A 27,384-nucleotide genomic window follows, 5' to 3' on the forward strand; every position below is an offset into this window, starting at 1 on the left:
ATGCGGCGCAGGGATTGCCGCCACACCGCAAATACCACTTTAGTGACCGACGGCAATCCACGGCGTATGCGAGCCGAATAGAGAATAGTGTGAAGCGTGCGCTCACCCATGAGCAGTCGCTCCAGGGCATAGGCCGGATCACCCCTGTCTCCATACCACCATTCATTGAGGACAAGTATGTGAGACGCTTGGTAATAGGAAAGGAGGTCTGAGGTGGCCAAGCCACCACAGTATGTAGATAGAAAGCACGTCTTCAAGGCCACCCTGGCTGCACCACCATCCCACAGGAAGCGGCCCAGCACAGAGTTAACCTGGCGGAACCACTCCATGCCAATGGGGTGTGGGAAGTTTTGGAGTTGGTATAGAAGCCTCGGCAGTGCCACCATTTTAAAGATGGCCGACCTCCCAAAGATTGTGAGTGGCATTCTGGACCAAGTTTTAACATCCGTCTGGACCCGTTCCCACACCGGCAAGACACTACGTGCCCAGGCCACGGCCCGCGAGTCCGAGAGAAAGACGCCCAGATATTTTAAGCCATCTGTCGCCACACGCAATTCGGCGGCCCATTGGTCAGCAACCACTCCGCCACCCAAAATCCATAGGGTCGATTTGTTCAGATTAAGGTGGAGCCCTGAGACCTCGCCAAACCCCTGCATGGTCTCCAAAACCCGGGGACCCGAGCGCCGCAGATCAGTAAGGAATAGAAGGACGTCATCTGCATACAGTGCAATCCTATCCGCCAGGTCACTGTTCCAGACGAAGCCACGTAGTTGGGCATCCGTTCGAATCCGCGACGCCAGGGGCTCCATGGCGAGGGCAAATAGGTAGGGAGATAGCGGGCAACCCTGTCGAGTACCACGACCGATGCGGAAGCGCCCAGAGACAGCGCCGGCCACGCGGACCGAAGCCGTAACACCAGTGTAGAGGAGACGAATATACGACAGGAAGACAGGCCCTAGATTAAGGCGGGCTAACAGGGTGAACAGATATGCCCAACTCACCGAATCGAATGCGCGGTCCATGTCCGCAAGAAGGAGTGCTGCCTGTTCATCCCTAGCACCCATAGCGTCAACCGCCGCCTGCGCCCGTCGGATATTATGCCGGGTGGCCCTGTGCGGCATGAATCCGGCCTGGTCAGGGTGGACCAGGTCAGCAATGTGAGGCAAAAGGCGGTTCGCTAGGGCCTTCGCCAAGATCTTGGCCTCGATGTTGAGAAGGGAAATCGGCCTGTAGGAGTCGTGCCGGTCCGGCGCCCTGTCCGGCTTCAAAAATACCACTACTTCGGCATGACGCCAGTCTGGTGGCAACTCGCCCCGAGCCCGTGCCGCCTCCAGGGCGCTGCGAAAGTGAGGTCCCAGCTGGACGTGGAACTTTTTGTAAAATTCACTAGGAAAACCGCTCGGGCCGGGCGCCTTGCCAGTGTTTAATTGACCAAGGGCCTCCCCGAGCTCCTCAGACGTAAGCGGGGCCTCCAAGGCGGTTCTGGTCTCGTCAGGGACTGCCTGCGGGAGCAGGTCGTCCAGGTAAGAGGCAATCTCGTCCACCATCAGAGAATCACAAGGAGCGTATTGCGCCTCGTAATAACGGGCAAAGCTAGCCGCCAGCAAATCTGGGTCGGTCACGACCGAGCCGTCGTCCGCCGTGAGACCAGGCAGCACTAGGGGCTGGAAAGTCGCCTGGCACAGCCTATGCAGCATGGTGCAGGACTTGTCGCCCCACTGGTATACCCTGCTGCGTGTGGCGAGCCACGCCTGTCGGGCCTCCTCGTACAGGACTGAGGCATACATCTGTTGGGCCTGTAGGAGCTGCCTCACGACGCCCTCGTCACCCCCGAGCCGACCACGCTGCTCCAGCTCCTCAACGCGGGCCGCGGCGGTCACAATGGCCTCCCGATGTTTTCGCCGAGCTGCCACACACCAAGCTATATCAACGCCCCGGAGCGTAGGCTTCAGCGCCTCCCACACAACCAGAGCGTCGACATCCCCCACCAAATTCTCGCGCCAGAAGTGGTCAATCGCCTCGCGTAAATGGTTCACATACTCCGGCCGCTGCAGCTGCCAGGTGGACATACGCCAGCGAAAAGGTTGCCGTTTAGAGGGGAGGGTCACGGTAGCCAGGACAGGGGAATGATCCGAGAGGCCTCTGGGGAGTATCGCGGCATCCCTGACGCGACTCAGGCAGGCACCCGGCACAAACAAATAATCTAGTCGCGAGAAGGACCCATGCACCGCTGACACATACGTGAATGCACGCTCCGCAGGGTGAAAATGCCGCCATACATCAATCCAGCCCAGGCCCCTCACAGTCGCACACAATCTGGTAGGAGCAGCCGCGGGGGGGGGGGGGTCAAACACAACATGAGCTCGTCTCAGGCGATCCGGGCCCACATCCATAACCTTGTTCCAATCGCCCCCCACCATGGTCAGAACCTCCGGAATCTCGTCCCACAGCGCGAACAGCCGCTCGGACAAGGCCCACTGCAGGGGGAGAGGGGCGTACACGCTACCAAAAACCACTGGCTCGGAACCCAGCAGGCCCTTTATAAAGACATACCGGCCCTGAGGATCAATCCATTGTTTCTCATGAACATAAGCCACCCTACGGTGTACCAGTATGGCCACCCCCCGCGACCCCCTCGTGAAGCCCGCATGATACACCTGCTGATATCCAAACCTCTGGAGGCTAAGGGCCTTGGAACCCAGCATGTGAGTCTCCTGGAGCAGGAGCACATCCACCATCTCCCTCTTCCCCCATCGCAGCACAGCCCCACGCTTGATTTTATCCAGGATACCTCTCACATTCCATGTCACAACCCGCAGGGTCCTTTGAGGAGACATAGTCACAGTATCAGCCATTATCATCACAGAGTCCAGAATCCGGCCCTCCGTCCCACCCTGGCGCAACCCGCAAATCAACAGAAATCAAAGCCTCAGACACGTGTGGTCCCACCCCCCCAGCCCATACACTCAGCAACCCCCCCCCAACCCAGAACCCCCCCAACATTTGCAACACAAGAGCCTCTCCCCACACCCCACACCCACCACCCCAATACCTCAGAGAACCTTGAAGTATCTGTCGCGGCATGGAGAGACCCGGGTCCAAAACAGAGGACCCAGGGCCCGCCATACCAATGGATCCCAACAACCCAACCATGACACACACACCACCCCCCCAACAACACTCACATCCGTGAGGGTCTGAGGCCCACAAACAGTACCCCCCGAGCCCCACTGTGTCCCCATGAAAAGCAACTGGAGTCCTCACATGGGAACCAACCGGCATACAAAAGACAGAATAGAACAGTCTCACCAGCCAAAGTAGGGCAATTCAATGTTCAGCAAAAAAGAGTCTAGTCCCAGCAATGATCAGCTGCCCGCATCGGAGTGCTCCGAGTCCCTGGCACCACCCGACTGCGATGCACTGGCGGAGGCCGACCTCTTCTTAGAGCGAGACCTCCGATGGCGGCCCTTCCTGTTCGGGCGATCCGTCTGCTCCGGCGACGATCCCTGGGACCTGCCCGGGTCCAGTCCCGGCTGGGGGTGCGGCCTGAGTCGCACCGCTTCGTCGGTCCAGCGGAACACTTCCTCCGGGGAATCAAAGAAATGGGTCCGGGACTGATACACCACCCGCAGGCGGGCTGGATACAGGAGGGAGTATTGGAGCTTGAGGCCCCTCAGCTTAGCCTTAGCGTCCATGAAGGATTGTCTCTGCTGCTGCACCATCTCCGTGTAGTCCGGGAAAATCATGATGGTATGATTCTCGAAGGCAAGCGAGCCCTTGTTCCTCGCCTCCCGCAGGATAACATCCCGGTCATGGTAATTTAGCAGCCGGGCGATGACTGGCCGTGGACGCTCACCCTCCGGCGGCCGCTGGGTCAGAGCCCTGTGGGCCCTCTCGATCACGAAGCACGTGGACAGTGCCCCTTCGGGGAGCCAGCTCTCTAGCCACTGGGTCAAGAACCGCTCCATGTCGTTCTTCTCGCACCGCTCCGGAAAGCCGATGAAGCGGTGGTTGTTTCTCCGTGCGCGCCCTTCGGCATCCTCCACGCGGGCCGCCAGTGTCTTTTGAACTCCCTCCACCTCCGCCAGTCGTTTCTTTAGGACGCCAATGTCAGTCTCGGTCACTGCGATGCGGGACTCAGCCCCGGTGATCCGCTCTACCGCGTTACGGAGGTCCTGGCGCAGGAGCGTGACATCCGCCCCGACCGCCCCAATTTTGGCATCAAGCATGTCCCGGGACTGGGTGATGGCCGCCAGTATAGCTGCATTGTCCGGTCCAGGGCCACCGCTGCCACCGGCCGCCCCAGAGCCGCCACTCGGCCCGGTGAATTTGTCGATGGGGCCATGTTTAGGCGGGCCACCTCCTCTATCCCTGATCATGGCACACGCCGGGCAGGGCGGACACCACCTCGGAACCGTCGGGCACTGTCACAAGTCTTGGATGGAACGGCAGCAATGTAGTCTCAAATTAAGTCCGGGCCGGCGGGAGCTCTACAAGGCTGCGACCGCCATCTTCGCCCGCCAAGCCACGCCCCCCATTTTAAAACAGTTTTTAATCAGATCTTTAATTTATCCAGGATCTGTGGGTATTTAATTGGTGTTATTGTAATTTCAACACCATTAAAGCCCGAGTGGACTCTCATACAGGTCGAAGAGTTAAGAAACAATTAGTAGCTTAGTGCAGGTATTCCCGGGCGCGCAGAGAATAGACCCCTACTGCTTGCAAATATTCAAAACACGAAGTCTGCATAATGCTTTGGAATGGGCTCCTTTCCTCCTCGGTAAGCATTCAAGTGAGGTCTCATTTCTACAGGGTGCGTGCTTTGCACTCGGTGCCCGGGACAGCGCGGCGCCCTGTGTACATAAGGAGCCCCCGGGGTGCTGCAGGGGTGCTTAGCTCCCATTGTAGCACATCTGGCTTAATGTGGTTAGTCACCACAGCCGCCTTTCAACGCTGCCCTGGAAGCGGCTTGTTACGCGGCGTGTTTAAAACAATGGAATAACAATAGCTCCCGTGTGTGGCGAATGCCTCCTAACACGGGCAGGCGAGGGGGCAGGGCGTGTGGTAGTCTCTTTGTCACTACTTGTATTTACGGGGACATGTGGCTCGCTTGCAAAGCATGACGTCAAGTACTTGGATATAAAAGCTACACGTGACACTTTCATTTGATGCACGTTCCTTAAGGTCTGATTTGTTGAAATGCTCTGGGTAGATCCGTGGGCTACAAACATAACAGATGAAGGCCACACAGCCCTCCTGTCAAACTCTAGGTCATCGAGGTTTTTAGTATTTTCTTAGCAGTTTGGTGCTTGTGGTTTTGCACATCACATTATAACTGTATGACTAAAGGCGCTAGACAGTGGCGGAACACAAAATTATGCCACCTCCTTCCGCCTTGGGATTTCCCTGCAGATCCCGAGAAACAGGGAAACAATCAAATTGGCAATGGTGCAGATTTTAGTTAAAATAAAGCTTATTTTATCTAAAGTTCTGCACTGGAAGAGGTAATTGCTTTTTACAAAATGCCGCCGAATAACGAGACAGGGCTCAACGAATTAAACTGCCCAAAAGCAGATCGGGTACATTTTGGGCAAGCAATTCTATCCACAACCTAATTTTGTACATAAAACCCCTTTAAAACGTCAAACATGAATCGTTTTATTAAAAAATAAACTGGTTCTTAAAAAATCCATACGTTACAAAGCAAGTCAATTCTTAAAACAAACTAATTGATTATCTAAGAAAACAATCAATTTGTGATTAAAAGATAATCTTTGGCGAGGGCAGCCAGTGGCTGAAAGTAATATAAAACAAGCAAACAGGCTGGTCTATTTTACCTTTAGCGTCTCCTGGATGACTAAGGAGAAACAGAGAATGTCATATAGAGTGCTTCTGGCTCTCCTGAAGCCAGTTTGTTTGGGGGTATGAGGATGGTTGAATGGGCCCAGGAGTCTAGTTCTTTTAAAAGCGTTTTGTCATAGAATGTGGCCTATACGTCTACTTCAAGCAATTTGGACTGGATTCCAGCTCACACAACTAAGAATTCTATTAAGATCACAATATCTTAGAGCAAACTTAGTTAAAATTGGCAGCGCCGGATTGGATTGGTGTCCCAGGGGATGTAGCCAAATGGGTATCTTTATATTTACATTATGGTCATGCCCTTGACTGGAGATCTTCTGGAAGGAGGTATTTCAATGCATGAAAAAAGTCCAGAAGTCCTAGTGGAACCCAAAGTGAAACTCTGTTTGTTCTAGATATATTGGAGGAGAAGACCCCATTTAGAATATTTTGCAGCCTAGTCCTAAAGGCAGAAAGATGAGATATTGTCAGACTATGATGCGCAAAAAACCCTCGCCCCCCAGACCCCTGAGATAGGGATATGGAAAAAGGATATGGACTGGTGCATGGTTGAGCATGTTTGGGGAGGCACAGATACCCTTGCATGAATCAGTAATGTACAGACTGTGGTATCTTGGTTATAATAATGCTAAGAATGTTAAGTAGTTAGTTGTTTCTCAGTGATGTAACATACAATGTGGAATTCGGGAAAGTTCAGATGATGCTGGGAAGTCGGAGAGACTGGTCGAGGGGATCCAGATGTTTTTGTGGCTGGAGGGTTTCTAAGTATTAAACATAAGTTAAAACATTTACTTACTCAGCTCTGGAGTCCCTGTCCTATGTTCACATGGACACATGCATTTCAACAAGGATTATTGAGACCACCTACCACACTACACCAATGAGCCATCTCCTACTCCTTTAAGCGGCCAATCCCCTCTACCTACTAGTAATTCCTACCTCATCAAAAACGGATGTTCACAGCAAGTCCAAGAGTAGGGCTACACTCAATGCTTCACTTAATGACCCTTCTTAATTGATGATTCTTTATAGATATATTTTATTTATCAAATGTATTTTTTTTACTTTATTGATTAAAAATTGGGTGCATTTGTTTATTTTGACTAAAACAATCTTATTATGTAGCAGGAAACACATATTAATATTTCATATGAAGCGTTTCCTCTTTATTGTGACATACTTTGTAAAATCACATTTTATTTTTTTAAATAATGAAAACATTTTTAACAACTCAATTATTGTGTCGAACTCATTACTGAGAAACTGTAATTTATTTGACATACCCTTCCATCATGCCATGATGGTGATGTTTGACTGAGTGACTGAAGATCGGCATACCATTTTACATATAAGTCCTAAATATACTAAGGATCCTGCGGCATAAATCGATGTCTAAAAATGTAATTGTATGTTGCAATGCTAATATTTATTGTTAGGGTTTCAATGTTGAAAGCAATTTTGAATAGCATAATGTTTAGTAATTCCAATATCACTATCCTTTAATATAAATGACCTATAAATAAAAAATAAAATCCAATTACTTTTGGTTGAAAAATTGTTAATGTCACATTTTACAACGTTTACCTTCGTTTTAAAGCAGTTAAATAAATTGACACCATATGTAAAAAACAAAAAGTACCACTTGCTCTAGGCAGGTAGTAAATTTGGGTGCTAATTGTTAATGTAAGAAGGTTTTCCTCTCGACGTGCAAAAGCTGTATTAATTTTGTGCATGGGATTTTACTGCACGGCAAAATCGCATGCGTTCATTCCTCAAGCGATTTTACTGCACAGTAAAAGTGAACACGAAAAAATTGCAGCCGAAAGCTTGAAATCGAATGGTACAAAATTACCGCATGAAAATACGCAGTAATTTTGCTCCGCCTGAGTATTCGGAGCATTAGTGTTCTTCAAGATGTGCCAAAATTAACGTTTCGGTAAAGGGCTTTAAGCCCCGCCTCCCTTTTCCTTTGGCTGGCGTCACCGTTTATGCTAAACGGTGGCCAGCCATTGGAAAAGAGCTTTCCATGCATTACCCCTTTGCCTGACGGTTAGCTAATGATAGTTTCATTTGGAGAATACAACAATAACTCCATCATGTATCTTATACTTTACACATCTGATCAGCGTATTGTTTATATGATGATTTGTGTTATTTTGACTCGAATGTTGTAAACATTGTTACAAGATGGCCGACACTATTTTGTACATATGGCTGTAGTCCTACCTTAATTTTGATTTTGTAACTTTATTCATAATGGCACACTCACTCACACACTTTCATCACACGTGATCAAGGCAAGTCGCCGAAACGCGTTGTGTGAATAAACTGAAGACTTAAGTTTACTCCTGGAATGTTGTGTGGTTCCTGAGAGCGTACTAGATACTGATATCTGTGTGGAATATATATATATATATATATATATATATGTATGTATGTATGTATGTATATATATATATATATATATATATATATATATATATATATATATATATATATACACATATATACTGCAAAGACTCGTCCTCCGTTTTCTCCACGAAAACTCGACAACCAGAACACGCTAAAGGACGAGGTAGACCCAATTTGGTGCTTCTTTTTTTATTTTGCTTTAAAGTGCAACCACATCACCACGACGCTTTTCGGCAGCTCCCTGCCTTGATCACATGACAACAGTGTCGTGGGATGCACCTCTTTTTAAAGTGCTAGTGCGTGAATGGACATAGAAAACATACTTATCAGTCATGTTTTTCTTGTGTGATACGTAAAATACAGGTTGGGAAGTTATTAAATGTAAAATACAAAAATATAAATAGTACATAAATGTAAAGCCAAAGAAATTCTATGTATAATACATGTGTTTCTTATGGCTATCACAGCATTGTTTACATTTGCTAAACCCTCAATTCATATCTCATCAACTGTTATTTTCTTAGATATCCATTCATCCATTCATCCATTATTTTCTTAGATATCATTGTTATATATTATTATATATATCATTGTTAGATATCATTGTTTTCATAGACAGCATTGTTTACATTTGCTAAACCCTCAATTCATATCTCATCAACTGTTATTTTCTTAGATATCCATTCATCCATTCATCCATTATTTTCTTAGATATCCATTCATCCATTCATCAATTCATCCATTCATCCATAGTGCATCTCCGTGAACCAAAATGAGACTAAAAGATATTAATATTGTTGTGCAAAAAATTATAAACATAATAATAACACCCTAAGTGAATAAACAAATCATCTTAATTTTACATGTTTCCCTGCCAGTAAACAATTTTATCTAAATGAAGGGATAGATATGAGAAAAGACGAATATTTCATGGATTCTACCGATAAACTGCATTTGTTACAACTTGTAAAGAATGATTCCCACAATTGTTAACATCAAAACTTTTTTGTTGTCATTCAATTCATTCATAAGTCAATAAAATTGCATAAATAATTAAAACCCATTCAATATCAAAAATATACTCTAATATTTATCTTTCGTGTTTAAAAATCACATATATATATTTATCTTCATAAAAAGAACTGTTAAGATTTTTACATTGAAAGTTTGAGGATTATTGGAACACTGGTTCTTATTGATAAAAGACCACATAGAAATAAAGTGCAATTTATACAGTGATGATCCTGATTATCACTCTAAAAATGTGTACATATCCTCACTCATATTTAAACCATTTGGCTGTTTCGTATCTAGAGTGAGTATGTAATGGGTTTCTAGCCGGCGAAGCATACCTTCCCTATCCCCTCCTCTTCTCTGAATTGGGACAGTGTCAATTAAGAAGTACCTTAGATCTTTTGGGTTTCCACCATGTACTTCATGAAAATGCCTTGCCACAGGGTAGTTGGGGTCGTTGTTGTTAATCGCCCTGATGTGCTGCAAAATCCTCTTGTGGCTTGGAGGTTTTGTACTGCCTACATACTTCAAATTGCAGCTGCATTCTAATATGTAAACCACAAATTCACTTTTACAGGTTAAGTGATATTTTATGTTCTGTGGTTTTGAGCTGAAGGCTGTCACATATGAAGTTTTATTCACCCCATACGTGCAAGCCTTACAACTAGGGCATTTATAAAAACCTTTCCGTGCTAAGGACCAACCCGTGTTTTCCCTGTATTCTGGGCTACTCTTTACCAAGACATCCCCCATTGAGGTAGCCTTTCTGTATGTGATTGCTGGATAGTTCGGGAGATTATTACCAATTACCGGATCTTCTTTGACTAGATGCCAGTTGCGCTGAATTATCTTACGCAATTCCCTATGTTGGCGATTGTAAGTCATAATTAATCTAGGTGTTTCCTCAGATGTTTGCATGTTACCTGTATTTTCCGTTGTGGGGGCATCTGTATTGCCCAAGAGTTCATCCCTGGATTTTAATCTAGACTTAGCAATTGCCGAATCCAGAGTTTTCGCACTGTAGCCTCTTTCTAGAAATCTACATTTGCTTTCCTGTTGATGTTTTTTCAATTCTCCCTCATCACTACATATTCTACGTAGCCGCAGCATTTCCCCATAGGGGATGCTATGGATGAGATGGCTCGGATGTGCACTGCTTGCATGTAGCAGGGTATTCCCTGCAGTTTCCTTTCTAAACAAAGTGGTCTTAATGTTGTCTTTGTCAATTTTGACTAACACATCTAGGAAGGAGACCTGACTACTACTTATGTCTGATGTGAAGCATAAGTTTACATTGTTGATATTTATGTTGTCAATAAATGTCTGTGCGTCCTCTTTGCTGCCTTTCCACACTATTATCAAATCATCAATGTACCGTAACCATGATACAATGTTGTCCCTGCAGGTGTCCTGATATTGCCCCCTGAGGACCAGCTCCTCCCACCAGCCCATAAACAAACAGGCGTAACTGGGGGAGAAGCTAGCCCCCATTGCGACACCCTGAACTTGGCGGTACATCTGTTTGTTGAAAAGGAAAAAATTGTGTTCCAAACAAAATGATAACATATCAATAAGCATTTTGTTATGCATCGTAAATTCAATAGGTCTCTTAACTAGAAAATGTTGAACAGCTCTCACTCCATCTATATTCCTGATACAAGTATATAACGAGGAGACATCAAGTGTTATAAGATGGTATCCCTTCTCCCATTTGACCCTTGCAATTTTGGACAAAAAGTCTCCAGTATCTTTTATATAGCACTCTAATTTACATACATGTTCTTGCAGGAAGAAGTCTATGTATTGTGACAAATTTTCAAGTGGACCATCCCATGCCGCGATGATCGGTCGTCCTGGAGGTGTCTCCTTATCTTTATGTATTTTCGGTATGAAGTAAATCACTGGCGTGCGAGGATGTTCTTTTTTTAGGAATTTGAATTCTTCCATATTTAGGAGACCCAGACTTTTCCATGCCAGTAGTTTACTACATAATTCATCCTGCATCTGTTTATATTTGATGGGAGAGCTATGGTGGTAACACTGTGTATCACTGAGCTGGTTGTTTGCTTCAGTTAGATATTGTGAAAGGGGCCATAGCACAATGTTTCCTCCTTTATCCGAATTTCTTATTACCACATTATTTTCCTTCTTCAATTTTTCCAGCAAAAGATCATATTGAATTTGTTCCTTAGATCTTCTCCTCTTCGTCATTTGTATTTTCGTATGTAGTTTTTTAACTTGAGCGACCACAGTATCATTGAAAACATCTATTGAGTCTTTAGTCGTGATGGGCACAAACTTGGATTTTCTTTTGAAAGGGGTTTCTGGCTTTTTATTTTCCAAGCTCCTCACTTGTTGGGTATTGAGGATTGGGAATGCTTGTGAAGCTTGTTCATTTTGTGACTCCATGTCATTCTGTGTACTGCTCCGCGTATTGATTATACCTTGAACCGAAGTTAGTAGTTCATAATCACTGGCTGCCAAATTCATAATAATTCCAGCTTGATCATCTCTGGGTTTGTTTTTTGATTTGCTTGCCAGTTGTGATTTATGAAATTTCTGCAATTTCAGTTTACGTATGAATTGAAACACATCTGCCCTTGTTTTGGTATCTTGGAAGTTGCTTTCAGGGCAGTATGAAAGTCCTAATGACAGCAGCTGTTTTTCCGCCATTGTCAAATCAATATTTGCTAAGTTTATGATGGTATTTGAATTTGTGCTCATATTCCGAATTCTTACGTTTTCTTCACTTGTTTGTTCTTCCATGCTCCGCGGCCCCATCCCCCTCGCTTCCTGGCGTTTCCTCTGGGCGGCCCTCCTCTCCCGCCTGCTCCTTGTTCGTTTTTTGCCGGCTGTTTGTTTCCTGCTGAACGCAATGTCTCACTCCGGGTCTTACGGATATATTTCAGCTCTTCACCCATAGTTAATCTGGTGGCTTCAGCTAGGTCGTCACCACCTTCCGATCCACTTTCCGTGTAAACGCTGGATCCCGAAGGAGAAGATGTTTCCAATTGTGGTTCTCTCTCGGGTTGTGGCGGGTGAGAGGGTTGCGGCGTTTGGCGCGTTTTCTCACTGTTCGGTTTGCCAGAATGGTTTTTTCGCATGGTGTCATATTTCCTTGAAAATGTAAATATTCTTCCATTTTCATAATCTTCCTTGTCCCTCCTGAATTTGTACGCCTTACGATTTTTTATTTTGTCTTCTTCCTTTTTTAATTTGTGTTCCATTTCCTCCTCAAACTTTGCTTTGGATGTTTGTGGGTCACTCATTGCTTGAATTTCACTGCGCATGGTATCTATTTTTGAAGAATTTCTTCCCGGTCTTTTTCTGCATGTTTTACCAGTAATTCCACTAGTTTTCTGGAGGAGTCTAAATTGCATTCCGCCCATTCAGCCATTAACGTGGGATTTGGAGTGTCGTATGAAGGGGCAATCATGATTCTTAACCCCCTAGGTATTCGATTCACCTCTAAGTAACGACGAAGCGATTTTGCCTCCCACCATTTGACCATTTCTGTGCGCATTAATTTCTCGAGTGCCTTGTATTTGTCCTTTAATTCTGTCCCTTCAAATGTACTTTTATCAATGCTTGTTTCTTTTGTTTTTGGCCGGGTTGCCTCATTCGAGAACAGCTCCTCCGCTGCGCTCTCTCGATCCTTTACTGTTGCCGCTGACATGGTTGCACGATTATTGGTTAACTGTCATTGACTTCACCCACCGCCTTGTATGACTCGCTAAAGTCAGCTTTTCTTCGGCTCCCACGGGTTACTGTTTACACACCTCCCACCTTCCGAACTATCTCGGAGTACCTGTTCAGATTCGACGTCCGCTTTCACCGTCCTACACCCGCTCCTCCGAGCTGCGCCGGACCGCTTCAGGCAAACGCTACCTTCTTCCTGGACCTCGGCAATGCTTCCACCACGGAAGGGGGCTGTGCAGGTTTCCGTTTCCGGAGAGTTTCGAAAATGGTGCCTTACTCCGTAAAACTTTCCACAGAGAGCCGGCTGCTGTAACTTTCCTTCTTTCTGCACAAGCCACTTGCTGGGAGGGGGTCTACGTCGCTGGGGAAAGTAATCCAGCGGAATATGCTGCAAAGACTCGTCCTCCGTTTTCTCCACGAAAACTCGACAACCAGAACACGCAAAAAGAAGAGGTAGACCCAATTTGGTGCTTTCTTTTTTTATTTTGCTTTAAAGTGCAACCACATCACCACAACGCGTTTCGGCAGCTCCCTGCCTTGATCACATGACAACAGTGTCGTGGGATGCACCTCTTGATTTTGTAACTTTATTCATAATGGCACACTCACTCACACACTTTCATCACACGTGATCAAGGCAAGTCGCCGAAACGCATTGTGTGAATAAACTGAAGACTTAAGTTTACTCCTGGATTGTTGTGTGGTTCCTGAGAGCGTACTAGATACTGATATCTGTGTGGAATATATATATATATATATATATTTATTTCCACACGATCCACTCCAATCAGGCTAGAAGAATGACCGGCACACCGATATCGTAGATGATGATTTTTAATTCAAGCCCCTAACCCCCACAACAGACGCGTATCGCCAGAAGGCTTCGTCAGTGTCAACCTGTGCAATATTACACAGCGCCATTTAAAGCCACTTTTCACATTTCCTTCAACAGCATAGATGACGGTTAGCTTGTAATAGGAAAGCTAATGCAGCGGCCATCTTTTAGTGTGCAAATAAGCAAATAAATTCATATTACCAAAACGGCGCTATGTACAATAAAGTGCTCTAGTGCAAATTAAAAACAGATGTAGCAACAAGTTACTATTTCATTATATATGCGTACATATTGAGACACGTTAATTGAGCATTTTCACAAAAGGCTAGGATATTGGCGGCAGTATGTTGGGAAAAATACCCGTTTTTCGCCATAATCCCGCCCTTCACACAGAGATACTGCCCTGAATGGGCCTGTCTGGATTCCCAGTTGGGACAATACTTAATTGAGCCCTGGATGGGCAATCTTAGTCCCTGAAGACAGTCGAACAACGCTCAAATTTACATTTCACAGGCTTGTACCTACATGATTGTATTATTGCATTCTAAGATGTTATTTTCAATGCTGTTACTGAATCAATACCGATTTGTATCTACAGGTGTACCCACATCTCTTCATTGTTGTTTAATCCCCAGGGGGCCATTGTTTTTAAACCGATGATATACTTTGACTCTAAAGTACGGAGTGATCTTTCCCTGTCTCCTCCCCTTTCGGTGCGCTCCACTTGGTCTATACAATAAAAGCTGAGCAGGTCCCTGTCGCTTTGGTGGAGTTCTGCGAAATGTCGTGCCACAGGGTACGACTTGTCTTTATTCGCAATCGCCCGCATGTGTTCAAGGATTCGCATCTTTGTAGGTTTGATTGTACTACCTATATAGCGTTTCCCGCATGGACAGAGGAGGCAGTAGATAGTATACTCAGAGTTACAATTGATGGTTCTGTCTGGCTCATTTTCATCGGTTCTGCCTGGGTATGTTTTAGTCGTTTTGCTATTTTTACAGGCTTTGCAGCCTAGACATGGGAAAAATCCTTTTGATTTCAAGAGTTGTATGGATTTTTTCTTGGACGTAAAATGACTGTGGACAAGATGGTCCGCCAGTGATTGACTGCGCTTATATGTTATTACTGGTAGCTCTGGAAGGTCTTTTTTCATTATATGGTCAGTGCCAAGGATATGCCAATTTTTTTGAAAGATATGCATAATCCTTCCTGACTTCACATTGAAAGTTGTGATCATTCTGGGAATCTCATCTTGTTTTTGTACAGGTTTAGCTACCAGAAGTTCCTCTCTCCGGATTTTCTTGGATTTATCTTCAGCAATGTTTAATATATTGTGAGAGTATCCTCTAATCGGGAATCTTTTTTTGGCTTCTTCCTTTGCCTGAACGTACTCCTCCTCATCCGAGCAGTTTCTTTTCAGGCGTAGGAGTTCGCCGAAGGGGACGTTTCCGATCAGGCATTTGGGGTGATGGCTTGCTGCATGAAAAAAAAAAAAAAATATATATATATATATATATATATATATTATATATATAGTATTGAAATTGCATTTAGATAGTGCTACTATCCCTAATGAGGCGTTGAAGCGCTTTTTCGGCGAGTAGCATGCTTCTCCGGAGCCCATAAAGGATTAGTGGTGAATTAGTATAGTGAAAATATGAAAGTAATTTGAGTGGTGGATATGTTAATCAGTTATTTGGAATGAGAGGGATAGCGGAGGAATAGAAGAGGGAAAAAGGTTTGCATTTATATAGCGCTTGCTGCCCTTGATGGGGTGTTGAAGCGCTTTTTCAGCGAGTTTTACGCCACTGTGAAACCCATAAAGTATTAGTCGTGAATTAGTATAGTGAAAATATTAAAGTAATTTGAGTGGTGTATATGGTAATCAGATTATTTGGATTGAGAAGCATAGTGAAGAGATGGAACAAGGAAAAAAGGTTGCCATCTATATAGGGCTTGTTACCCTTGATGGAGAGTTGAAGTTTTTTTTTCTCGGGGAGTAGCACGCTACTCAGGTTACAGTGTTAGTGATGAATGAGTACAGTGAAATATGAAAGTAATTTGAGTGGTGGGTATGTTAGTCAGTTATTTGGATTGAGAAGGATAGTGAAGGGGTAGGAAAGGTTAAGAAAAAAATTATTTATATAGAGCTTGCTACCCCTGATGAGGTGTTGAAGTGCTTTTTCGGCGAGTAGCACGCTACTCCGGAACCCATAAAGGATTAGTGGTGAATTAGTATAGTGAAATATGAAATTAATTTGGAAGAGTGGGGGAAATGTTAGTCTGTTATTTGGATTGAAAGAAAAGGATAGTGGAGGGATAGAAGTGAAGGATTTAGATTTTTTTATTTTTGTTTATTTTGGAGCTCTTAGCAGTAGGATGAGGCTTGTTAGTGGAAGCACACATGTCAAGGAGATTTTAGTTTAGACCCAGGATTCAAGAACATTAAGGATCACAGGACATGCTGTAACCAAAATAGAGTCACACATGCTAAGTCCTACAGACACCATGTCACACAGGCCAGACTGTAACACATGGATGGTTAGCATGGCCAGTATCTAACTCAGAAATTGTCACAAAGACCAAGGGGGTTATTAGGATTGCGGATTTTCCGCATCCTCTGGGCCGGTGGAAGCCACCGCCGGCCCGGAGGATGCGGAAAATCCGCAGCGGACTCACCAAAAACCCACCGCCACATTAGGATGGCTGGTGGGTCCTGGTTTCCGTCAGCAGCTTTTCCGCCGCGGCTGGCTTACACCCGCGGTGGAAAAGCTCTAATATGGTGACGGTGTCTGTCAGACACCGTCCGCCATATTAGGATGGCCTGTTTCAGATGCTTTTCCGCGGCGGGTGTTCCGCCGTGGAAAAGCATGTGTAACTTCACTGCGGCGGCCCGTTGCGGGCCCCCTAGGTGAAGGGGGTTGGGGGGTGCACATGGGGGGTACCTATGTTACCCCCCTGCATTTGTATGCGGAAAGCGGCAGGCACAGCGCGGTGCCTGCCTCTTTCTGCATACAAATGCAACACCTGCATTTTTAACATTGCCGCGGGTGCAGCTTGAAGCCGCACCGGCCGCAATGTTAAAAATAGAGGATGTGACCGCTAGGGTGGCGGTCACATCCTAATTGCACAGGAGGGAACCCGCCATGCCATGCGAAGGTTCCCCCCTGCTCTCCTAATGAGGCCCCAGGTTTCTAACCCTGAAAGAGTGACAAAGGGGCGACTCTAGCAAAGGGAGAGTTCCAGGAAGTGGCGTCAAGACCAGGAGTTAATCCTGGAAGACCAGGTTATGCCCTCATCCTTGAATGGCCGGACTCTAGCCTTGAGAGAATCATAAAAGTATTACTCTCATCAAATATATTTGATACAAAAATAGAAAAGGATAACAAGAATATAAAATAAAATGAAAACAACCCCACGAAGAGCAGTGACCGCTATATTTTACACCGGCAAGAAAAATCAGACAACACACACACACATTTTAAACATAAGAAAGAAAGACCTGAAAGAGGGGGATTTTTTACGGGGGGGAACAGGGGGGGGCGGAGATTAGGGAGAACTGGACTTCATCAATTAAAGACATTCATGTATATATAAAAATCCTATAACAGCTTGTAGTGTCGAAGACATCAGTAAATGCGTTTTCCAAATAGTAGCCAAAAACCCAATCAAACATAATCCATGATTATGTTTAGCGCCTGCTATATATACTGCATTAATACTGTATTTTGTTGCCAAGGCTAATGATTGACAGTGGATTACAATTGGTAGTGTCTAAGGACAAGGAAGATGCAAGGAAGAGAGAAGGAACCCGCATAATATAGATATTGTATATTTGGGCACACCATGACCCCAAACCAGCCACCAGTTGTCTCGGGCCACAACTCCGGTAAGCTGATATTCAGTTCACACACGAAGCTCTCTTACGACCCCTGACTGTCCCTCACTAGGGGTGGGGGGGAGAGTCTCTGGCACCTTATGGGACATAGGATGCGGCCCGGTTCCTTCTGTTATCTACCCATCGTGCGCCACTTAGGGCAATGCTGTCATTCCATGTCTTCTTGCTGATGCATGGCCCAATGTGCACCTGGCCGTGCCCCAGCCCTGTTTACCAGATAGTCATCTGAGTGGGAGGAAAAAGCTGCTACTGGTCTTGGTAAATGTGTTTGGGGAAGTGGTGATGCCTCCCATTGTCGGGCATCGGTGGCCGGGTCTCACTTCAGCTCTTCCTGTACCCATCGGGACCGGTCCCTGTTCCCTCGTTGTGTGCAGCCGCAGAACGAGTCTTTACACTTCATGCTTCTGGGTCATCCGGAACGCTCAACATGCTGTCTCTTCTTTCTGCTGCTTTGCTTCCTGCCTTTCTCCAGCCCTTTGCGCTACCTCTACATTGCCTTACTGGCCCCCCTGTTGGTGGACATTCTTATGCTTGCAAGTACAGGAGGGAAAGTAATGTTGCTGGGGCATGCGTCCCAAAGAAGTTGGAAACTGCTCCAAAGCTCGGAGTAATTCTAAGGGAGAAGACATTGGCTTTGTGTGTTGAGCCCTCAGTTTGCTCTTGCATCGCTGTTTCTCATAAGGTTAGATTTATGGTATTGCAGGGAACTTGATAATAATCTGCTGTTAATGCAGTGCGAATCACCAGCTTTTTGTTTACAAGTTGATCCTTTAGCGTTTCCAATTTTAGCTAATATATTTTTTCAGTATCCTATTTTTCAGTATCCTAACTTGTTAAAAAAACAATTTGTTCACAGACGTGTCTTCAAGAATTACGACGGCAGTTCCCTGGCAGCCACAGAGTAAAGCGATTAACTGGCATGAGATTCGAAGCGATGGAAAGGTAAATTATGAAGTTCTGAATTTAAGACTAAAATCACAATGTGGTGCAATGGGATATGCACAGCTCTTGTATGTGTGGAGGTGTTCAGAGAAAAAGGCTTTGGTAGTCTCTAACCTTGTCCCTTGTGAACTGAATGACCACACTGTTTAAACAGTTGGCATACTGCGTCTCCAGGTTTTCTCAAAGCTGTAAACGGAACGGGGTCACTGAAATGTCAAAGTGCAGTCACAAAACTTTCCTGGTAGAGCGTGTTGTTAATCATGTTTATTCACCAAAAATAGAAGTCTGTATTTTTCAAGTAACATTAGAATTGCGCTTATGCATAGAGTCTGTGTTAAAGGTGGCCTACGGTATTTTAGAAGTTTTGAAGATTTCCACTGTAATGGATTGATTTAGCAAATGTTGCTCGATTTATTTTGCTTTACTTGATATCATTGCGGTCTTGACACTACAAGAACTTCATTTAATCACTCCCAGTGTGACCGCTGTTTAAAATAATATCTGATACCATTTAAAAATACAGGATGCGCATGGAATAGATGTAGATTAATTTAAATTTACAGTTAAAAGTGTGCTTATTGTTTGCTTGCTTCTGCCTACGATTATCAGAATGAGTGATCATATTCTTTTGGCAATACGTTGACATTGACCCTCTACGAGCCGGTGGACATATGTTCAAATTTCGTTTCACCTGCCAAGACAAATTCTGCATAAAATGTTCATAAGAAAAATATTCAGCAGCCGAACAGAATACATGTTTTCTCCTCAAAAATCTGAACAGTGCTCTTTTGTAAGGTTAATAGTTATCCAGTTGCAGTTGACACTACATTTCTGGAAATTATTTTGAAGAAGTGGATTTGATTTTCTCTTTTGGAACAGGTATGATGACGCTCTCCAGATATATGACAGGATACTGCAGGAGGATCCAACTAACACAGTAAGTAGAATGGTTTGTCCAAAAGAGGCAATTTGAGAGATTTTCGTTTTGCCTATAAAATATTTCATTACTTGTCAATAAATAGTGAAAATTCTGTTGACTATTCGTGTGTAAAAAGAACTTCGAATTGTCAAATTATATATACAATGTCAGTGTTTCTGTCTCTTTACAGTGACGTTGTAGCATAGGATTTATGTAGTTGAACTCTGTTTTTTTTACTTTGTTTTTTCCATCTTTGTTGAACTAGATATGATTGATTAATTTGGAGGAGGCAGATGCATCACCTCCTTCAAAAGAGGGCCTATGGAAGGTGATTGGAGGTATAGGGATATGACAAGACTAAACGAAAAATGTATGAATACATAAAAGCGTTGAATAAGACTACCAAGGGGTTCCATCCACTTCGCTCATTATACTTCTTTTGTATAATTGGATGTGACATGACAGAAACAGCTAGCTATACTGTGAACAAAATGAAGAGAATTCAATTACTTCTTCATTCACGGACCCACATATGTGCCATGACTTGTGATTTCTTAAAAGGCAAAACACATGCTGTTCAGTATTTTTCTGGCACACACTTTACTGAAAGGGATGTCTCATTATCGAGATATTCTAGCTTTGCATTATGGAAAATATAAATGGGAAACCTTCTGTTCCCATCCCACCTATTTGAATTGCCATTTAAAATGTCGACCCGTGTGTCCATTGTTATTCTTTCAGCAGGTTCCACTTTCTCCACATATGACTGAAAAGTGGATCCTCATTTTATGCACCCTGTCCACCTGGACGAGTGCCTCCTTGGTTGACATTATTGTCTCTTGTGTTCAGTCACTGCTGTGTGGCTAATGCAGATGAGGACAATGTATATAGTTGTACCAGGATTACGTTATCCACCTCACCAGTGCGAGTCTCTTCCAAGTAAAGAGACATGCTGTGCCTTAGTTCCTGCACTATTTCATTGCTCTGCAGTAGCTCTTATGAGCACTTATGAGCGCCGATTGAGGCTGAAAGACAGCTTGTTTTTCAGCCTCAATCGGCGCTCAGAAGTGCACATGATCTGAAAGTGCATTGCATCCTTTTTCTGTCATGGGAGCTTGGAAGAGATCGTGAATGAAACCAAGAATTAGTCTAGCCTTGAATAAATATGATGAGTGGGCTACTGAATGAAATGTATAGTCCATGTCTAAGGAATGTTGTACATGCCAGAGGTCAATCCCACACTCTAGAGTCCGTCTGTCCCTCAATAGAATGTGGTGCTGAGTGCAGTGGCATAGAGTAGAGTGGTACAGAGTAGATTAGTGTGGCCTAGAGGGCACTGGTGTAAAGTAGGCTAGAATTGAGTAGAGTGTGGTGGAGCAGTGTGGTGCAGAGTAGAGTTGCATGGAGTGCAGTGGTGTATAGTAGAGTGTTGCAGGGAAGAGTGCAGTGGCATAGAGTACAGTGGTGCAGAGTGACATAGAGTGCAGTAGCGTAGAGCAGAGTGCCATAGAGTGCAGTGTTGTAGGGAGTAGAATACGGTGGTGTAGAGTGGCGCAGAGTAGAGGGTGCAGCAGCATAAAATGCAGTGGCGTAAAGGTAAGAAGAGCAAAATGGCATGGAGTGCAGTGGTGTAGAGTGGCATAGACTGTAGTGGCATGGATTAGAGTGGTGCAGAGTGGCATGGCATAGAGGGATGCAGAGTGGCGTAAATTAGAGTGGCATAGATTAGAGCACAGGGGCATAGAGTGGTGCAGAGTTGAGTGCAGTGATGTAGAATACAGGTTTTGGGGTTGGAGGGAAAAGAAGCTGCATTGACGGGGATATGGGAGGCGGACTGGAAACACAAGTACTCATATGGAGCGCTTGCACACAAAGTAAAAAGTAGCTCCTAAAAAAAGGAGCAGTGGATATTTACAAGTACTTGGTCCTTGCTCTAGGTGATGGCCAAACACAAGAAAAAGACACAGTGTTTGCATGCCTTGACAAACGGAGACAAGGGAAATGAGAACAACGTTGAAGCTATCAGAATGGTAACCTATAGTTGGGCTGAAAGCCCACTGTGTGTAAACAACATGTATCGCAGAGGCAGAGCATGCCCTGTCTTGGCGAAACCTAAAAATGTCTTCTTCCTTAGGGTTTGACGTTGACGTGGTCTGTCTTCACCTAGCACACATTTCCAAATGTCTCTACTCTGCTTGTCTGGTGCAGTTTTCTAATTGCCCTATTTTACTTTCAAGCGTGCACATTTTAATTATTTATTTACTAAATAACCCAGTTGATTCCGTGCAAGATTATCCACAAACAGGCGAGCCCTCCTTTAGGGTGTACAGACTTCTACATCAAAATCCTTGCTCAAAATCCATAGACGCACTTGAAATATTATGCCAAAGGTATATTTTGTTGTCACCTGCACAAGAGGTATTGTTATTTTATCCTTTCTATTCATTGCTTTTATGACCTTTTTTGTGGGAAATAAGTTAATTTGCAGCTAAATGCCCAAATCTCCGAAATTAATGTAGGTCTTCTGAAGCCTGTGCTTTTAGCAATTTCAGGTCCGTCCAACGTTTTGAAGATTACTTGGAGCCAGTGATGCTGGAGGCCTGAGGCACTTTTGCGGTCAACCTCCATCATCCTGGTACCTTGGGCTTTTGCCATCGTCAGAATATCCTCACTGGCCAGATGACTTCATCACAGTTGTTCCTACCAAGCATTTATAAACCTTCTTTCCATGGCACTCTTTTACCGGGGTTGTTTAAAAACATTTGCATTAAAATGATTAAGAAAAAGTGTTGTGCATTTTACCATTAACTTAAGACAAGAAACTGTCCATTGCAGATATCACAAGAAAATGCTGATTCTAACGTGGAATTATCACAGCACTCAGAATCATCATTCTGCTTTCATTTGTAAGGCGATTTAGGTATAAAGATCCAGAAATGTGATGAAATAGCTTCATTCTTATTCACTGCTTCTCTGATTTTGAAGAATTCTCTTTCCACTGGAGCTTGTCTGTTGATATGTGTTAACCAAATATCCAATTCAGTGTAGATAGCGCTGTAGTGTGCAAGAGTGGAACATCACCAAGATACTGGTGTTGTGAACAGTAAATCATTGCACCTGGCGAGGAAGAAATGAATTTTTAAGCTTTGTTTATAGGTGTCATCTTATCCCCACAATGTAGCCATTTTATAATAAAACACAGTTCTCTCCCACCGAGTTTTGGCATTGGACATCTCGTGTACCTTCTTTGCTCAAGTAAGATTTGCTTTGTACTTAGTTGTGGTGGCAAATGAAGTACTAAGACCTGTTCTATGGATAACTCCCCCACCCATGGAGAACATTTTGTAAAAGAGGAAAATTGAACATTTTGGGAGGCATAATAGCGATTTTTGCAAACCAGGAATCTAAGGAGACAATCGAATACATGAGGAGAGGAAAAGAAATAAAGAAGAACTTGCTTATGCAACCAATGTCCCCAGTGCAATGAAATGCTATCAATGGTGATTCCAAACCGCAAGTTAGTTTTTATTGTCATTTGTTCTGACCGCATGTTGGTGACAAATGAAACAAGAAAAATTGATGGACAGAATGCAGAACAATGTCATACATTCACCCCAGTACAGAGATCTGGGTTAAATTCATCATTATTTTGCTCACCAAGCCACCCCAGTTTAGACCCAGCCATAGGCAAATCAGTCTTGACCCTGTTCCTCATGGGAACAGTCCAGACCGAACTGCCAAGCCAGGTCCTTCCTGGACCGGAAACAAGCATCCTAGGAAAGAAACTAGTCTCCTTGCAGGGCCACCATTCCTCAGATTTCTTACTGCACTGCATGTTTTAGGGCGATTCCCTGAGCTCTGCTCAGACACTGTGTTTTTACTGTTGCCCTTTTGAACCTCCAGCTAGCAGTTCATTTCTTCACTTCTTATCTTCTTCTGAGGTTCAGTGCATAAGGGTGCGTACATATTTTTCTTCATTATGACGGAGTCTAAAAAAGCTTTGTTTAGGCCCTGTTAACCTTGTGGAAATTCCAGACTATATTCTGAGGACCCACATAAGGAGTGTCTTTATTGCCAGTATCCAGACCACAAGCCCAGAGTATGCAAGTACTGTCATACTTTCTCCACAGAAACTCTTAAAGACCTGAGGGTAGGCTGCTTCAGGTCTCAGAGTAAAGAGGGGGTTGAGGAAAAAGGGCTAAAAAAGACCAACACGGTCCCGCTTCTTTTCACCAGGGGTCTGGTTCTGCTCCACCGTCGATGCCTCATACTCCTTCCAGGGAATCCTCAGCTGAGAAAACCTGATTGTCGACTGTCCCATCGACATAGAAATCACCATCTACAGCCTTCGTCTCCACTGAAGCTGGCGCTCCTTCTACAGTTTCGTCAGTGACGATGGTCAAGATGTCAACGGTGGCTTCGTCAATGAAGCCAGTGGTGGTGTCACCGTCGTCGGCTGCGGTTAGACCATCTCCGGCGGCGGGTCAACCGGTCCGTTCACCGTCAGCAGCTCTTTAACTGCCGCAGACTGTTATGCCGTTGACGATCTGGCCGACTAGGAAAAAAAACCAGTCTGTTTCTAAAGCAGATTCCTCCCATTTTGCAGGATTTTTCAAAGATTTCTCCTTTACCTCCTACTCGTCTCCTGGATTTCCAGGAATCTGAAGATGATGGTCCTTATGGCCCTGCATACAATCTCTCACAACTCCGGGTTAAGTGTCACGACTCCAAGGAAGAAGACGAAATAGATGGCCCATCTACTTATTTGGAAGGGAATTATTCTTTCATCGGTCATTCAAACCTAAAAAACACGCCCCCGAATCGCAAAATTATTGTGTGTTTCTTTGAGGCAATTCTGCCTCGCCTCGGAGAAACGTGGTCGTGTTCATGGCGTGGTGGTGTTAGGTTTGTTTCTGCTCCCTTGTTATACTATGGATATCGACGAGTATTAAATCGGCAGAATATGAGGAACTGTTCATGCTCTGCATCTTGTTACATGGGCAATACAGCAACAACAGGCCTGAGGCTGTAAGGGCTGGAGAGGAGTCACCCCTACTGCTGCTTGTGCATAGGCCCCATACTTCTCACCATACCTCTCCTCCTAGTACTGGTCACGTGCATGTACCTCCTCGTGAACGATTACATGATAAGCAGAAGTTTTATGCTGAAGGAAACTTTTTTAATAGCATGGGGCAATTTAAGTGATTTGCCCAGAATCACAGGATGTTGAGCGGACACTGGGATTTCACCTCCCTCTGCCTTTAAATCAAACAAGTATGCTTTCATGTAGCACTTGTGCTTAGCAGTGTGGCCAGCCTCAATGAAAGTCTGCCAGTGAGACAGCTCAGCAGATTTGGCACATGCTGCGGAGTTCGGCATTCCACCCTGCCTGGTAATAGCCCCAGCCCCGGTGCGATGGGTGTGAGGGGGGCCAGGAGGAGCCATGACTTGTAATGTGTAGTTCTATAGCATACATCTTACCCGGGAGGGCTTCATGGCGTTTAGAGCGGGCTAGCCCCGGTAGGGGGGGCTGAGGGCGCCCTTGTTATACTATGGATATTGATGGGTATTATGCCATCCTGAGAGGCCCTTTTGTGGCGGTGCATAGCCCCCCCAGCCCTCACCACTCTTGTGTTTAACCAAGACACAAACTGCGCCGCCTGGTTTTAGACTTTTTAGAAAAGTTAAGGCGCCTCGAACAGCAACAATCCAGCCGGAAGTGAAGGGATCAATCGCTCGGTAATGATTGGCCAGCCTCAATGAAAGTCCGCCAGTGAGATAGCTCAGCGGTTTGGCACATGCTGCGGAGTTCTGCATCCCCCCTGCATGCTATCAGCCCCAGCCCCGTTGCAATGGGTGTGAGGGGGGCCAGGAGGAGCCATGACTTGTAATGTGTACTTCTATAGCGCGCATCTTACCCGGGAGGGCTTCATGGCGCTTAGAGCGGGCTAGCCCCGGAGGGCTGGGGGCGCCCTTGTTATACTATGGATATCGACGGGTATTATGCCATCCTGAGAGGCCCTTTTGTGGAGGTGCATAGCCCCCCTCAACCGCCCCCCCCTGAGCCTCAACCACTCTTGTGTTTAACCGAGACACAAACTGCGCCGCCTGTTTTTAGACTTTTTAGAAAAGTTAAGGCACCTCGAACAGCAACAATCCAGCTGGAAGTGAAGGGATCAATCACTCAGTAATGATTGGCCAGCCTCAATGAAAGTCCGCCAGTGAGACAGCTCAGCGGGTTTGGCACATGCTGCGGAGTTCTGCGTCCCCCCTGCATGCTATCAGCCCCAGCCCCAGTGCGATGGGTGTGAGGGGGGCAGGAGGAGCCATGACTTGTAATATGTACTTCTGTAGCGCGCATCTTACCCGGGAGGGCTTCATGGCGCTTAGAGCGGGCTAACCCCAGGGGGAGGGCTGGGGGCGCCCTTGTTATACTATGGATATCGACGGGTATTAAATCGGCAGAATATGAGGAACTGTTCGTGCTCTGCATCTTGTTACATGGGCAATACAGCAACGACAGGCCGATGCCTCTGGGGCTGTAAGGGCTGGAGAGGAGTTACCCCTACTGCTGCTTGTGCATAGGCTCAATACTTCTCACTATACTTCTCCTAGTACTGGTCACGCGCATGTACCTCCTCGTGAACGATTACATGACAAGCAGAAGTTTTATGCTGAAGGAAACTTTTTTTTAATGGCATGGGGCAATTTAAGTGATTTGCCCAGAATCACAGGATGTTGAGCGGACGCTGGGATTTCACCTCCCTCTGCCATTAAATCAAAACAAGTATGCTTTCATGTAACAGTGTGGCCAGCCTCAATGAAAGTCCGCCAGTGAGACAGCTCAGCGGGTTTGGCACATGCTGCGGAGTTCTGCATCCCCCCTGCATGCTATCAGTCCCAGCCCCGCTGCGATGGGTGTAAGGGGGGCCAGGAGGAGCCATGACTTGTAATGTGTACTTCTATTGCTCGCATCTGATCCTGGAGGGCTTCATGGCGCTTAGAGCGGACTAGCCCCGGGGGGCGGGCTGGGGGGCGCCCTTGTTATACTATGGATATCGACGGAGGCCAGCCATTGGAGGAGAGGGGCGTCACTCAGATCAAGCCCCGTCTTTTTGCGATTCGGGGCGTGTTTTTTAGGTTCTTTCTATCTGTGACGTCTTCAGTCACTCAAACCTAAAAAACACGCCCCCGAATCCCAAAATGACCGTGTGTTTCTCCGAGGCGTTTCTGCCTCGCCTCGGAGAAACGTGGTCGTGTTCATGGCGTGGTCATATTGTAATGAATCAATTTCTGCAGACTGTGAAAGCCTGAGGGCTCAGTTCAGTAAATTTGATGGCCTTGTAGTGGAATGTGTGTTGCTCTGTCTGTGTGTGTGTGGCTCTGTCTGTGTGCCTGTAGCTCTGTCTGTGTGTGTGTGTGGCTCTGTCTGTGTGTGTGTGTGGCTGTGTGTGTGTGGCTCTGTGTGTGCGTGACTCTGTCTGTGGCTCTGTGTGTGTGGGGGGGGGCTCTGTGTGTGTGTGTGGGGGGGGCTCTGTGTGTGTGTGTGGGTGGGGCTCTGTGTGTGGGGGGCTCTGTGTGTGTGTGTGTAGCTCTGTGTGTGGCTCTGTGTGGATAGTTTTTTTGTAGGTGGCTCTGTGTGAGGGTGGCTCTGTGTGTGAGGGTGGCTCTGTGTAGGTGGCTCTGTGTGTGGGTGGCTCTATGTGAATGACTCTGTGGGTGGCTGTGTGTGTGGCTCTGTGTGGGTGTAAATGCAATAGGTCATGCATATGTGAGCGATTAAGCTATTGGCATTGTAAATGA

The 27,384-nt window shown here is 45.6% G+C and overlaps 1 protein-coding gene across 1 annotated transcript in view; it reads left to right on the forward strand.

The window, feature by feature from the left end:
- The window catches only part of EMC2 (ER membrane protein complex subunit 2), a 175,181-nt gene that overhangs the window by 70,058 nt on the left and 77,739 nt on the right, over nucleotides 1-27,384 (forward strand). Inside the window, exons 4-5 of the mRNA XM_086966116.1 lie at nucleotides 18,577-18,662; nucleotides 19,542-19,599. Of these exons, the coding sequence (XP_086822242.1) occupies nucleotides 18,577-18,662; nucleotides 19,542-19,599 (144 nt within the window). The remainder of the gene's footprint in view (nucleotides 1-18,576; nucleotides 18,663-19,541; nucleotides 19,600-27,384) is intronic.

This window comes from Lissotriton vulgaris, chromosome 4_1, assembly GCF_964263255.1.
Source record: "Lissotriton vulgaris chromosome 4_1, aLisVul1.2, whole genome shotgun sequence".
NCBI classification, from domain to species: Eukaryota; Metazoa; Chordata; class Amphibia; order Caudata; family Salamandridae; genus Lissotriton; species Lissotriton vulgaris.